Consider the following 14,185-nt stretch of genomic DNA (forward strand, 5'->3'; position numbering starts at 1 on the left):
TCTAGTATAGCTATACAGTCACGAAGCTCGAGTGTATGAGGGTACTAGAAACAATAGACTGTGCAGGTACTATTTCGCATTGTCTGTAATAAGGCGATAGTAGCGATCCTAGTGGTTGGCAACTATCTATGGATGCATATTTGCTACGTATTCAGCTTCGTGACTGTATATACTAAGACTGTGGTATGGTGCTGATTGTCTGGACCGTAGCAACATCTCCAGGTGGCGCAGGTTCCTCTCTGTGCAGCATCACAGTAACTTCTCTTTATATTTTTGTATAAGAAAAAATAAAACATAATATATGTAATTCTAATTGCTAGATATTTCCAGTAAAATTAATTCAATTTCTCTACTTGAATTAGTTCAGAAAACTTGATCCTCAAAACGTTTATGTGACTCTGACAGCAACTTCGGTACCTTGTTCTACTTACTTCTTCTGTGGATGTTGTTGAAATTTCGGAAAGTCGTGTAACCTGGATATTCCGACCTCGTGAATCCTCTCGAAGCTCTAGAAAACCTGAGCCTGGGTTCAGGAGATCACGGATGTTTTCGTTGTATATTTCGAGGTAAGACATTGTCACCTGCACAAAAAATATTAAATATGAATTAATTTTTTAATACAATGAATAAGAATTTATACATTCTAAACACAACCAACAACACACAGGCCTACTCGTATTACAACATAGCACGATATGCAGCTATTGCGGGAAGGACTCCGAAAAGCCCGCTGCTGCCGTTTTGCGTTCCTCTGCGGTCGAATAGTGAACGACATGATTCCCGCTTTCGATAAATTCGCCGAACAATAACATCCGTGTTGATTCCGATCGCTGGCGAAAAATGTTTCCAACATAAACAGGAGGAACATTTTTTTTATTTATGAACGACTCTGAAAAGAATATTGTGGATTTCTCATGCCGAAGCAATTTAAATTTTCTGAAAGATTCGAGAACTGTATTTGAAGGATAGTATCACAGTCTACTATATACAGTCGCGAAGCTTGAGGTGATTTTTTTGCAAATCTCGTGATAAAGCGCTCAAAGCGGTTAGCAACTAGAAACAATAGACTGTCCACGGTCGACTTTGGACTGTGTCGTATTTCCATCGAGTGCTAGCTCGTTGCGTATTTCACATCGATGCTTGTGAAATGTTCGTTATTGGTTGTAATGAAAATGTTAATGGCTAAAATGCAATAATTGGAATAATAATATTTTACTAGAGACATAGAAAATTTAAGTTTGTTTTAATGAAATTTATTGATCACGTTTTATTTTCAATTCTGGTGGGATTATTATTGCTTAGGCCTACTTTTTTTTTTCAAAGGATATGTTTTTAATTATAGCTGTTAATTTTGTTGTTATTTTTATTTGTTACTTTACTAGAAACGTAGAAAAAGTCTGTTACAATAAAATTTATTGATCACGCTTTATTTCCAATTCTGGTGTGATTATTATTGCTTAACCTCATCCCACTTTGTTAACTACGTAAGCCTACACTACAAGTACCGGTACACGTAAGTTACTCCATTAATTCATATTTCCATTATTATTGTTGTAAAGGGAAATGCAAATTAATATTTATTGATTTCATAGTTAATTATCGCTATAATCTTGAATGAGTGAAGCGATTATAGTAAATTTCAGTTCGTTTTGCACAAACCAAAATAATATTAACCTATTTATTGCAGGTATCTTCGAGTTTATGGTGGAATTTAATATACTTCATTAAAATAATAAATTAACTTTATGCATTTAATATTGCAATAATGGAAGGAAGGTGTTAATTTTTCCAAAAGAACACAACGAAAGTGTAACATATTTTGTCGTCTACTAGGAGAGAGATCTGCGATGATGAGGCGATAGTAGCGATCCTAGTCGTGGGCAACTACCCATGTTTGCATTTTTAGTACATATTGAGCTTCGCGACTGTATATAGTAGACTGTGATAGTATTACAGATTTATTAATTTGCCATACAGAATAATATCTGTAATATTGACAATTAGTAGTTGAGGAGAAAAATTCGCTCCGGCGCCGGGGATCGAACCCAGGTCCTTGGTTCTATGTACCTAGCGCTCTGACCACTTAGCTACGCCGAATTCAATCCATAGCGCCGGATCGAACCTTGCCTAACTTCGAGTCAGGCCACAAAGGGAAACAATGAAGGAGGAAGGTTCGATCCGGTGCTGTGGATTGAATTCGGCGTAGCTCAGTGGTCAGAGCGCTTGGTACGTAGGACGAAGGACCTGGGTTCGATCCCCGGCGCCGGAGCGAATTTTTCTCCTCAAATATTAATTGTATTTGAAGGGTTCAGAGCCATAGCGGGACAAGCGCCATTTATTAAAAACGGAGAAAGCAAGAGTTAAAGTTAAATAAATACCATAATTTAATGAAGATTGACATATCATTTAATTTTAATGTACATACTTTATCTTACGAGTACTTGCTATATGTTTAATTGAATTATGGTAATCACTTAATTTTAACTCTTGTTTTCTCCGTTTTTAATAAATGGCGCTCCGCCCACTATGGCTCTGAACCCTTCATTTATAGATGGGACTTTCTACCTTCCTATCTATCATTATAGCTACCTACCACCTCTCTTCCTACTTGTCTAGTAGCTACCTATTTACCTCCCAGCCTATCTACCTAAACAAGGTTACCTGCCTACGTGTCTACCTATCTATCCACTTACCTACATTTCTACTTTGTAAATGTTTGAACCCAACACTAATGGAGTTTTACTCAAGTTCACTACCCTTCCGTAGGCTAAATATTCCATACAAGGGTGGCGGAATGTTATAAAGTGCCACTGTCATCAGCTCTTTTGATAAGCTTACAAGAACTAAAATTAATACTCAAAGAGAGAACAATCAATCAAAATCTCAACAATGAATCTCTCCTTCGTGACATGCAAACAACTTTACAAGTACCGTGGTGAACCTGACACAGAAGTCTGGAGAAAGAGGCCAGTAACTGGTATATCCCTTCCCTGACCTCATAGCGAGTAGGGTAGCGTGGCAATTGATTTTTTTTATGACACATGATACAAGAATTCCTCGCTCAGAGAATTTTACGACAAAGAAACGCTTAGCGAATTTCATATGCCGATCATGTGCTCAAAATAACGTTTGGATGCCGCATTAGGACATATTAAAAGAAGAATTTGTTTGTGACGCAGAACAATTTTTTTCACTGTAACATTTGTACCTTGTGTAATTTCACGGTATTAAATATCAAGGATGATATTTTTCCCCCTCGTTTATGTATGAGTGCATGACATACTTGTACAAATTACGATACGTAAATCGTTAATTCGGTTATGTACAGCTTATTAACAGTAGGTAATGTTAGGTGTGTTCTAATACATTAAAGCATACTTTAAAGAGAGTATTATCTTTCTCACTATGAGCATAAAATTTACGCTGTTGACCAATCAAAATATTTAATCGATAAATCGATAGATTAATCGAGTTTTGATCGATTTGAAAAAAAAATGTTTTAATATGTGATAATACACAATTATTGTTAAATTTCATTTGTGTTCGATGATAAGCATAAGTATTAAATGTTGTATATCTGTATATACTGTATCGTTATATTAACAAAAAAACAACTATTTTAATTATATTTTACTAACCTATTTATTAATAAGGCTTATAATTTATTGTCAATTTCTCCGGGAATTTTTGAAACAAACATAAATAACAAAAAGCATGAGGACTCACCTAGTTAATACTGCTTTATTCGTGATTTTAAAAATGTGAGTGCATTCACATGCTCCGAATTAAGTGCCGCTCTACCTTTAGTAACAATGTTTCCTGCATCACTAAACACGAAAAAACTTTTTTTCTGTCAAACACTTCTCCACGATCGTTCAATTTAAATCCAAACGTTTCACCGAGTTTACCTCTCAAATTCTCATACGACATAATGGAATTTACACTTTTCACAGACCACACAAAACTGATTTTTTTCTTTATCAAATTAAACACACAACCTTCATATACAAACTCAGTACTGCAACTGCAAAAGTACAGCGGTTGAAACAGAAGACTGGTCCCTATTGTAATCGAATTACTAGAGTTTAGAAAAGAAGAAGATCGTTACGCTCCCACTTGCACACAGTGTAGACATGGCTATTTTATAAGGGATGAGGGGGACGAATCCCAGAAAAGTATGTATTTCATATGCTAGGAAGATGAGCTGACAACAAGGTGGAAGTTTTCTTGGAAAACCATAAAACTTAATAAGGGTTTCACATTGTGTTTCAACTTTCAATAGAGTTAGACTAGGTCACTGTCCTCATATCTTCATCTCTTTCTCAAGTGTTTATGCAAAATTTTTCCTACGCTACCTGGTTTACAGTTAGAAAATAACAGTACTATTGTGCTTTAAAGTAAGCAATTTCCTAGAGAGAAATATTGGCGGAATTTTTATTATGAGTTTGTATTAACAAAATAATAATTAATATGAACTACAACCGATTTTAATCGACTCGATTATTCGATTAAATATTTTTGATCGATTAATCTTACAACAGAAATTGATCGATTAATCCATTAAATCCCATAACACTATTAAAAACGGCTTTCAGAGAACCCGGAGGTTCATTGCCGCCCTCATATAAGCCCGCCATCGGTCCCTTATCCTGAGCAAGGTTAATCCATTCCCTACCATCATATCCCACCTCCCTCAAATCCGTTTTAATATTATTCTCCAACTACGTTTCGGCCGCCCAAAAGATTTTTTTCCCCCTCAGGTCTTTCAACTAACGCTCTATATGCATTTCTGGATTCACCCATTTTTCCGCAATGTGCGTGAACACCTGACGCTGACATTTAAGGACCGCTGGATTGATTGGGGAGGCCCCACACCTTGTCCTGCTCATTCCTAAAATCTAAATCCCCTAAACTTTTGGTTATCAAGAACAACCAGGACAATTTCAAAGAGTTCGTGACTCCTTACGCCGAAGGGCAGAGGAATGCATTGCCATGAATGGACGTCACATTGAGCACCTCCTATGAACAAGTGTTCAGATCTCAGAAAGTATGTGTTGTAGGACCCATGTATATTAGACATTTTTTTCTTGTTTTGATGCATACTAGCACTTCCTAAAATATTGGATACTTTTTTCTTAACTGCCTGTATACCTACTTTGTCCTCTTTTTTTTTTTTTATTACATTGCGCATAGTTGTGATGTCGATCTCGTATTCTGATGCGATGAGCCATGGTTCCCCTTTTTCAAAACCGCCCAGTTATTTGTAATTTTTTTTCCATACTTAGCACAACACGTTTACTATTTTTTTTACACCCGTGGAAGGCATTTTGCTCAGCTATTATACAGTTCGGCCACTGAAACATGACATGAACTACTGGTGAACGGGTTTGCTATAAATTGTGCGGAAGTTCTTGGAGTCATTTCTTTAATAGCAGATAGTGACTATTTTACAAGGCGGGAAAACACCCACAAGTAATAATAATAATAATAATAATAATAATAATAATAATAATAATAATTTATTTAACCTGGCAGAGTTAAGGCTATACGGTCTTCTCTAACACTCAATCAGGTGTAAAACTGCGTTACAAAAACACTACAAATTTACAAAGTACACTACAATTTTACACACAAGACTGAATAAGATAATAATAATAAAATGTAAACAACAAGTAAGTAGAAATCAGACATAATATATAAAATATAGAAAGAAAGGAAAAAGCATAATAAAATGTGAACAGCAGGTCAAAATAAATGAGGCATATAAAGTATAAAAAAATAAGACAATTATTGATAATAATAATAATAATAATAATAATAATAAGAATAGTAATAATAATAATTATAATAATACTAATAATAATAATAATAGTAATAAAATAGTGCAGTACAAAGCATACAATGAATACAATATTTTTAAGTACACACAATCAGGAAAATTATAATTATATATAGTTCAACTTATCACATTATACATATACCATTATCGGAAAATATGAAAACAAAAATATAAAATAAGTTAAATATCACTAGAACATAAAAAAATGTGAATACGTGGAAACGTGCAAAACAACACTTGTCATAATAGTAAGTTAGTTTGGCAACTCGTCATAAGATAATTTTCTAACTTGGATTTGAAAGATTTCAATGTTCGGCAGCCCTTGACTTCAGGCGGCAGAGAGTTCCAGTGACGAGAGGTAGCAACAGTGAAAGATGAGGAATACAGAGATGATGTGTGAAGTGGAATTTCTAGCGTGTTATCGCGTCGTGATTGAGTATTAATATTATGATAGCGAGAGAGAGTATGAAAACGAGCGAATAAATAATAGGGGGATGAAGTGTGCATAATTCGATATAAGAGAGAAAGTGAGTGCAGATTTCTTCTCTCATGTAACCTAAGCCATGATAACTTCTCGAAAGAAGGTGAGATATGATCATAGTATCGAACATTACAAATGAAGCGGACGCAAGCGTAACTATTCCTGTTGGTGGCAGCGACAATAGTACTGCATAAGGGTAAAGGTTTGTAATTAGATAATCTAGAAAAAATATGTAGGGTACTAATATAATATACAGTACAGTATATAGCCTATTTTTCTTCTGCAGCGAAAAAAAATGGAGATAAAGACAGTCGGATAATCCGTCAATCGGTTAATAGGATGACGGCTAATCGAGGTCCTATTGCTTTTTTTCTCTGTAGATTAAAAACTCAAAAAAGTTTCATATCCATGGTTCAAGAATTAAAACAGAAAATCAATATCCCGAATTTAAAAGAAAACTTACAAATTAAACCAAACCCTTTAACTCTATTAAATATAGAATATAATCTAAATTTAACAGAAGAAATACTAAAATCAGAAGTAAACACTGAAATAATGAAACAATTGTCTTTAGAGACAATTAATATTAGGTACCCTCCACAAAACTGGCTTCATTTATACACCGACGGATCCTTGATCTCCAGAGAACAAGGTGCCGGTGCAGGTGTTACGTGCTGTCTCTTCTCACTTTATAGATCTCTTGGATATGGAACAACAAGTTTTGATGGAGAAATCATTGCAATAAGTGAATGTCTCAGGAATCTTCTATGCCACATCATTAAATTTGAGAATGCAGTTATATTGTCAGACTCCAAAGCAGCTATTCTATCAATAGTCTCTAAACACACACCTTCATCTCAAACAGCAGAAATAACTAAAATGCTCTCTCAATTAATATCACTCAATAAAAGAATTGTATTCCAATGGATACCATCCCATTGTGGAATCCTGGGAAACGAGAATGCGGATGCTTTAGCAAAGAAGGGCAGCACTGCTACTTACAGACCTGTTACTAAATCTACGTATTGCTTTGTGAAACGATTTATTAAATCTACATACTTAGACTTCAACAAACAAAATTTGATAATACAATCTCATGGGAAAAAATGGAACTCTCTACATCATAATCCACTGTTAATTCCCGATTTACCACGAAAATCGTCTGTAGCTGCATTTAGATTGGCAACAGGCCATGACTGTTTGGCCAAACACCTGCATAGAATTGGAATATATCAGTCCCGTAACTGCCCATCGTGCAACTCAAACCAAGAAATGGATTCGGAACATCTCAAAATCTGTGCTTCATTGGCTGACCATTATAATATCTTTGAAAAATATTGGAGTGCAAGAGGTCAAATGTCTTTATTGTCAAACGCCTGGCATTAGAAAACAACAACAACATATTTTTTTTGAAGACAAGCATTACTAGTGATTGAAACAATATATTAATTACGAAATCTTTACTCTCATTTTTCGCACAAGCAACAAGCACTACACGAATAATGTGGATATAATCAGGATTCAATCCATGACCTTTTGGGAAAAGCCTACATTAAATTACCCGAGTGAAAACTTTTATGAGCGATTTCTTAAGGAATATCTTCCTGTGATTGCATGTTTACATGGGCTATAATTGTCCAGAAATGTTCTTAGAACATCGATTCCTAAATGGGACACACTTCCACAAAGTTGAGGTTAAAACGAGTGAAACTTGAATTCGCGTGAGACTTCACGATAAAACTTTGTCGTTTTGTTCTAAAAGTGGAGTTGAAACTCAACCTACCACCTGGTAGTTACAGGAAAACAGTTCGCAGCGCTTCTAAATGTTGGGTAGAATTACACTCCGTAATTTAATAAGAGCGGCGGATTAAATCCAAGTACGAAGAGTCAACTTTAACAATACAGCTGAGCAGTTGACATGCCGTTTATTTTAATGTAAAACTATGTCGCAGTCGCACAAATAAAGCACTAATTACAAAAGAGAACCGCCAGCACAGCTCACGAATAGCAAGCCGGACTAAATACACCGAGGCTGCGTTCTGGCGTGGGTTCGATTCCCGCTTGGGCTGTTATCTGATTGGGGTCTTTTTGAGGTTCTCCCCAATCGTAAGACGAATGTAATATAATCCCACAGCGAATCCCCGGAATATCCCGGAAAATACCATCTCGCTATCACCATTTTCACAGACCTTAGAAAATCTCGTAGTTGATATATTGTCGTTAAATAACATATTGAAATTACTGAAAATATTTAATTTTTCGTGGTAACCAGAGTGCTGAAAAACTTCCGTTTATCTGAAGTATGTCAGACAGTTAAAAGGCTTAGTAATAAAAAGGCCATATGACTGAAGAGAGTGTTGGTCTAAAGCAGCCGTGGCGAAAATGCGATCGTGCGCCGAGCCACTGTGTAACTTGCAACGTGGATATCACCTATGGAGGGAGGCGGACACCCGAAGGGGAAGTGAAGCAACTGTTTGACTTATTAACGGATTTTCATTTTCCTTACGTCAAGCACTTAAATATATTTTTATACAGTATAAGGTTGCAAACTAATATTTAGTACGTGTAACGAAGAAAGAAATGAATAACAAAACATAGAGCACATTATCACAACCTAAAATTAATTGTCTTCAGAATATCTCTGCGACAGAGTTTCAAAATCAGGAATTATGTTACTGCCAGTCGTAGTTGATCAAAAAGGTATTTGTCTGTCAGTCGTGGTCTAAATTTGGTTTTTACTATTTTCATTGTTGGAAATAATTTTTCACAAACTTAAGTTGTAGCGAACATGGCTTCAACAGAGCAAGCGAAAGAACGAAACTTCGGACATTAATAATAATAATAATAATAATAATAATAATAATAATAATAATAATAATAATAATAATAATAACACTTAACCTTTTAATGTTTCATGAGTGACATGTAGTATAATGCCGTTTAATGTCATACAACCGTTTTCCTCGTAATACTTGTCAACAAATCTTATATTTAATATTCTCATCATATTGGCAGCAAAAAAATGCGTCCTCCCATCCTACCTTGTACAGGTTTCGAGAGAGACATTGCGACGATACGCAGTTTGGAGTTGAAGTTTGACTCCAGTGAGCGAGAGGATGGGGGTTGGGGGAGGTAGGAAGCAAGAGAAATGCATAGCTATCATTGCGAGCCACAATGTGCTCGCGAGTCACATTTTTGCCACGGCTGGTCTAAGGGAAGAGCAGTAGAGGAGGGATTTTTTATTTTATTTTCGTAGGTTATTTTACGACGCTTTATCAACATCTTAGGTTATTTAGCGTCTGAATGAGATGAAGGTGATAATGCCAGTGAAATGAGTCCGGGGTCCAACACCGAAAGTTACCCAGCATTTGCTCATATAGGGTTGAGGGAAAACCCCGGAAAAAAACCTCAACCAGGTAACTTGCCACGACCGGGAATCGAACCCGGGCCACCTGGTTTCGCGGCAACACGCGCTAACCGTTACTCCACAGGTGTGGACGAGAGAGGAGGGATGAAGCAATGAATGTGAATATGGAGGAGAGTGGAGCGTGCGAAATGGACAGACAGAATAAGAAATGAAGCTGTGTTGGAAAGAGTGAGTGAAGAAAGAATGGTGCTGAAACTGATCAGGAAGAGAAAAATAAGTTGGCTGGGTCACTGGCTGAGAAGAAACTGCCTACTGAAGGATGGACTGAAAGGAATGGCGAACGGGACAAGAGTTCGGGACAGAAGAAGATATCAGATGATACAGTAGACGACATTAAGATATATGGGATCATATGCGGAGACAAAGAGGAAGGCAGAAAATAGGAAAGATTGGATAATGCTGTGTTTGCAATGAACGACCTGCCATTTGGCGTATGTATGTATGTATGTACGAGTATGTATGTATGAACGTATGTATGTATGTGGAAATTCACTCATATAGTGTAACGAGGGATGTCCAAAATTAGAAACTACTGTTATTTTAAGAAAAAAATGACTATCTGCCCACCTACGCAGCGCTCCAAACTGGGAGCGTAAAACAGACTGGAAAAGAAGCGAAAGACATACTTTTGTAGTAGTAGTATTTAGTAGTATTTATTTATTTAACCTGGTAGAGATAAGGCCGTCAGGCCTTCTCTGCCCCTCTACCAGGATACAGTATACAGTATTTTTCAAAAGTAACGCACAATTGCAATTAAGAGTGAATGGGGGAATTTTGGACGAAAAACTCAGACATGCCAAACCTTGCATTTAGGATAGTTATTTACGTAACTAGGACAGAAAGATTCAAACCGCACCCAAGTGCAGCCTTATATCACGAGAAAAACCTCTCTATTCCTGATCGATGCCTATAATCTAATAATTCTTCAGACTAGGCAAGTATAACAGACAAAGCTGAGAAACCACTCTTCCAAGTCTGGGCCTGATTCCGATGGAATCTGCCTATAGTTGTACAAGTAGTTCCGTAAGGTCAAAAAAAAAAAAAAAAAAAAAAAAAAAAAAAAAAAAAAAAAAAAAAAAAAAAAAAAAAAAAATTCACAATGTCCATTGGTATTCCTAATTAAAAAAAACACGTACACACAAAAGTATTTATTATTATTATTATTATTACCAAAATTAGACAAGTTAATAACTATTATATTAAATTATCATTGTGATTTTTATACAATTATTGTTATATTCTTCAACTTCTCTTCTGTCAACCTAATTTCTAACGAAGTTACACTTTTAAGACCAAATATGAACTCATTAAGGCAACAAGAAAATTCTCAAATTTGAAGTACAAAACTTAAACATTCAAATTCTACAGTTTCTCTGTACAGTGAATCTTAAAGCTAAATGAAGTACAAAAAAACTAACAATCTTCATAAACTGCAAATACTCTACGATGAAAGAGTAATGGAACGGAGAAAAATTCTCTCCGGCGCCGGGATTTGAACCCGGGTTTTCAGCTCTACGTGCTGATGCTTTATCCACTAAGCCACACCGGATACCCACCCCGGCGCCGGACAGAATCGTCTCAGTTTAAGTTCCAACTCTTGGGTTCCCTCTATTGGCCGCCCTCTGCACTACGTCATAGATGTCTGTGAACGTAGGACTGAAGTCCACATATGTGCTGAGGTGCTCTCGTTATGAGTGACTAGTTGGCCGGGATCCGACGGAATAAGCGCCGTCTTAAATCACAAAGTGATTTACGCATATCATAGGCCTATATATTATTTTAATGTACCGAAATACATATGATATTTCCATGCAGATATTCTGCGTCATCATACGATGAAAGAGTAATGGAACGGAGAAAAATTATCTCCGGCGCCGGGATTTGAACCCGGGTTTTCAGCTCTACGTGCTGATGCTTTCATCGTATGATGACGCAGAATATCTGCATGGAAATATCACATGTACTTCGGTACATTAAAATAATATATATGCAAATACTCTGTTAAATATCTGTTATTAAAGTACATTGGTGACTTAGTTTTACGTCAAAAATGCCGTCAGGCACGGAGAAGAGCGGCTAAATCATAAAATCAATCCAGATGAGGGAAATAACAACTGCTGAGGTAAAACGGTGATTAATAAGTATAGACCGGAACAATATGAACAATATTGCCTAATACGAAATTTATTTTTGCAAAATATGAAAATGTAAAATATATATTTCAATGCTACATATCTTCCTTCCTAAACCATTTGGAGCAGGTTTATAACAGTATCACCAAATAAGCTTTTAGATATTAATAGGGGAAGTCCGTGTAACTTGGACCAGTGTGTAACTTGATCCAATGATGCAATCACTATTTCCAGGATAGTTTGCAAGGTACTTTATACAGCGCTTTGAACCTTCTACATGGTAGGCAACTGTCCATAAATCTCATTATGCAGGGTTGGCTTGACGCGGTCATAACGGTGTCGAACATTCTGTCCCCAAATTCTTCAAATCTTTTCACATTAGTTTGACAGCGTGTTGTGCGAAGACGTTTAGAAATACAAGACTGCCTTATACATACGAAGAAATACCAGTGTTGGAGGTAAGTTGAGTGAAATTTATATCAATGTTTGTAAAATAGTTTTTACGTAAATAATTTTTAAGTGTTTCTTTTACAATGCGTGTAAATTGAACCATCACAAAGCGTATAACTTGAGCCAATGCTAAAATGTACCTACCCTTATAATATAACAAATTTAGAAGATAAAATTGTCCATTATGTCTTCACTAGTGTGAATTTCCAAAAATCAGAGGTCAGTGGATGAAAATTTTGTAAGGACATATAATTAAAATATTATTTATATAATATTATATAAATAATAATATTATAAAACATTACTTTAGTTTATTTCAATATTTTATTTCTTAAATTCTGTAATAAGACTTCGTTTCATTTGGTGGGTCGACAATTACAACTTTTTAACAAATTCTGCTTTCGCCATTACTTTACAGATGACTACAAGACAGGCAAGAAAAGCGAAGGGAGTGTATGGGAAGTGGAAAGAAGAAAATCTGCAACTCGCTTTAGTTGCAATATCGGAAGGGGTTGGCGTCAATGAGGCTGCACGAAGATATAATATACCTAGTGCCACACTTAAAAGATACAACAAAAGGAAGGACGCTAAAATTAGACAGCCCGGTCACCCACTTGACTTGCCACAAGAGGTGGAAAATGATCTTGTGACATATCTTCTGCAGCTAGAAAAAATGTTCTATGGGTAAATACATTACAGCAAAATGTATATTAGGGCCTACTATAGACCTACAACTTAATTCAATCAAACTTAATATAGGCCTAATACTTAATCTGCTTATTCTTTAATTTCAGATTGACACGAAGAAGTGTTATGAAATTAGCATACGAGATTGCAGAGAAGAATAAACTGGCCACTTGGTTCAACAGGGAAACGAAGTCTGCCGGCAAAGAATGGTTTTCCGGCTTTATGAAGCGCCATCCCGAACTTAGCCTTAGGCAGCCAGAAGCCACATCACTTGCCAGGGCTTCAGGATTCAACAGGGTTGTCGTCGGCAAGTTCCTTGACACATTGGAACACCTTGTCGACCAACACAAATTAACTGCTGCCAGAATATTCAACGTGGTCGAGACATCCCATAATGTCGTTCAACGCCAAGAGAAGATTTTGGCACAGAGGGGAAAACCTCAGGTTGGAGCCATTTCTTCTTGTGAGCGAGGTCAGAATGTGACAGGAGTGTATGCCATGAGTGCGAGTGGCTTCTTTGTACCTCCTATGCTGAGTTACGCTAAGAAAAAAATGATGGAGTCTCTCACATTTGGAGCACCTCCTAACACCATCTTCCGCTGTCAGGATAAGGGATGGATGGATTCTGACACATTCTGTGAATGGATTAGACACTTCATTAGAACTGTCAAACCCAGCCCTCAGGAGAAAGTACTGTTGATTTTAGATGGTCACAGTAGCCATACGCAATCGCTGAAAGCGATTGAGATCTGCCGTCAGTACGGTGTGATAATGTTATCTCTACCGTCACACTGCACGCACCATCTCCAACCGCTGGATGTGTCGTTCTTCAAACCTCTGAACACATTCATGTCAGCTGCCATATCAACGAAGATGAGGGAACTTCCAGGACAGCGGCTGAATGTCCAGCACATTGCCTCACTGGTAGGAGTGGCATTCCCCAGAGCAGCAAATATGCAGATTGCAATGAATGGCTTTAGGCACACTGGTCTTTGGCCTGTCGACCGAAATGTGTTTTCAGAGGCTGATTTCGCGCCTTTTTTGGTGACCGATCGGCCTTTGAATGGTGAGCCATCAGCATCAGCATCTCGGGCAGCAGAAGAAGTGGAAGGAGCAACAACAGCAGCATCAGCAGAGAAAGAGATGGGAGACAATGTGGAGCTACTTTC

General features: G+C 36.8%; 1 protein-coding gene across 3 annotated transcripts in view; it reads right to left on the bottom strand.

Moving 5' to 3' along the window:
- The window catches only part of LOC138708934 (kinesin-like protein KIF19), a 214,816-nt gene that overhangs the window by 42,503 nt on the left and 158,128 nt on the right, over positions 1–14,185 (bottom strand). For all 3 annotated transcript variants that reach the window (XM_069839309.1, XM_069839310.1, XM_069839308.1), the window contains exon 5: positions 432–581. In XM_069839309.1, coding sequence (XP_069695410.1) covers positions 432–581 — 150 coding nt within the window. The remainder of the gene's footprint in view (positions 1–431; positions 582–14,185) is intronic.

This window comes from Periplaneta americana, chromosome 11 (genome assembly GCF_040183065.1).
Source record: "Periplaneta americana isolate PAMFEO1 chromosome 11, P.americana_PAMFEO1_priV1, whole genome shotgun sequence".
In the NCBI taxonomy this organism is placed as follows: Eukaryota; Metazoa; Arthropoda; class Insecta; order Blattodea; family Blattidae; genus Periplaneta; species Periplaneta americana.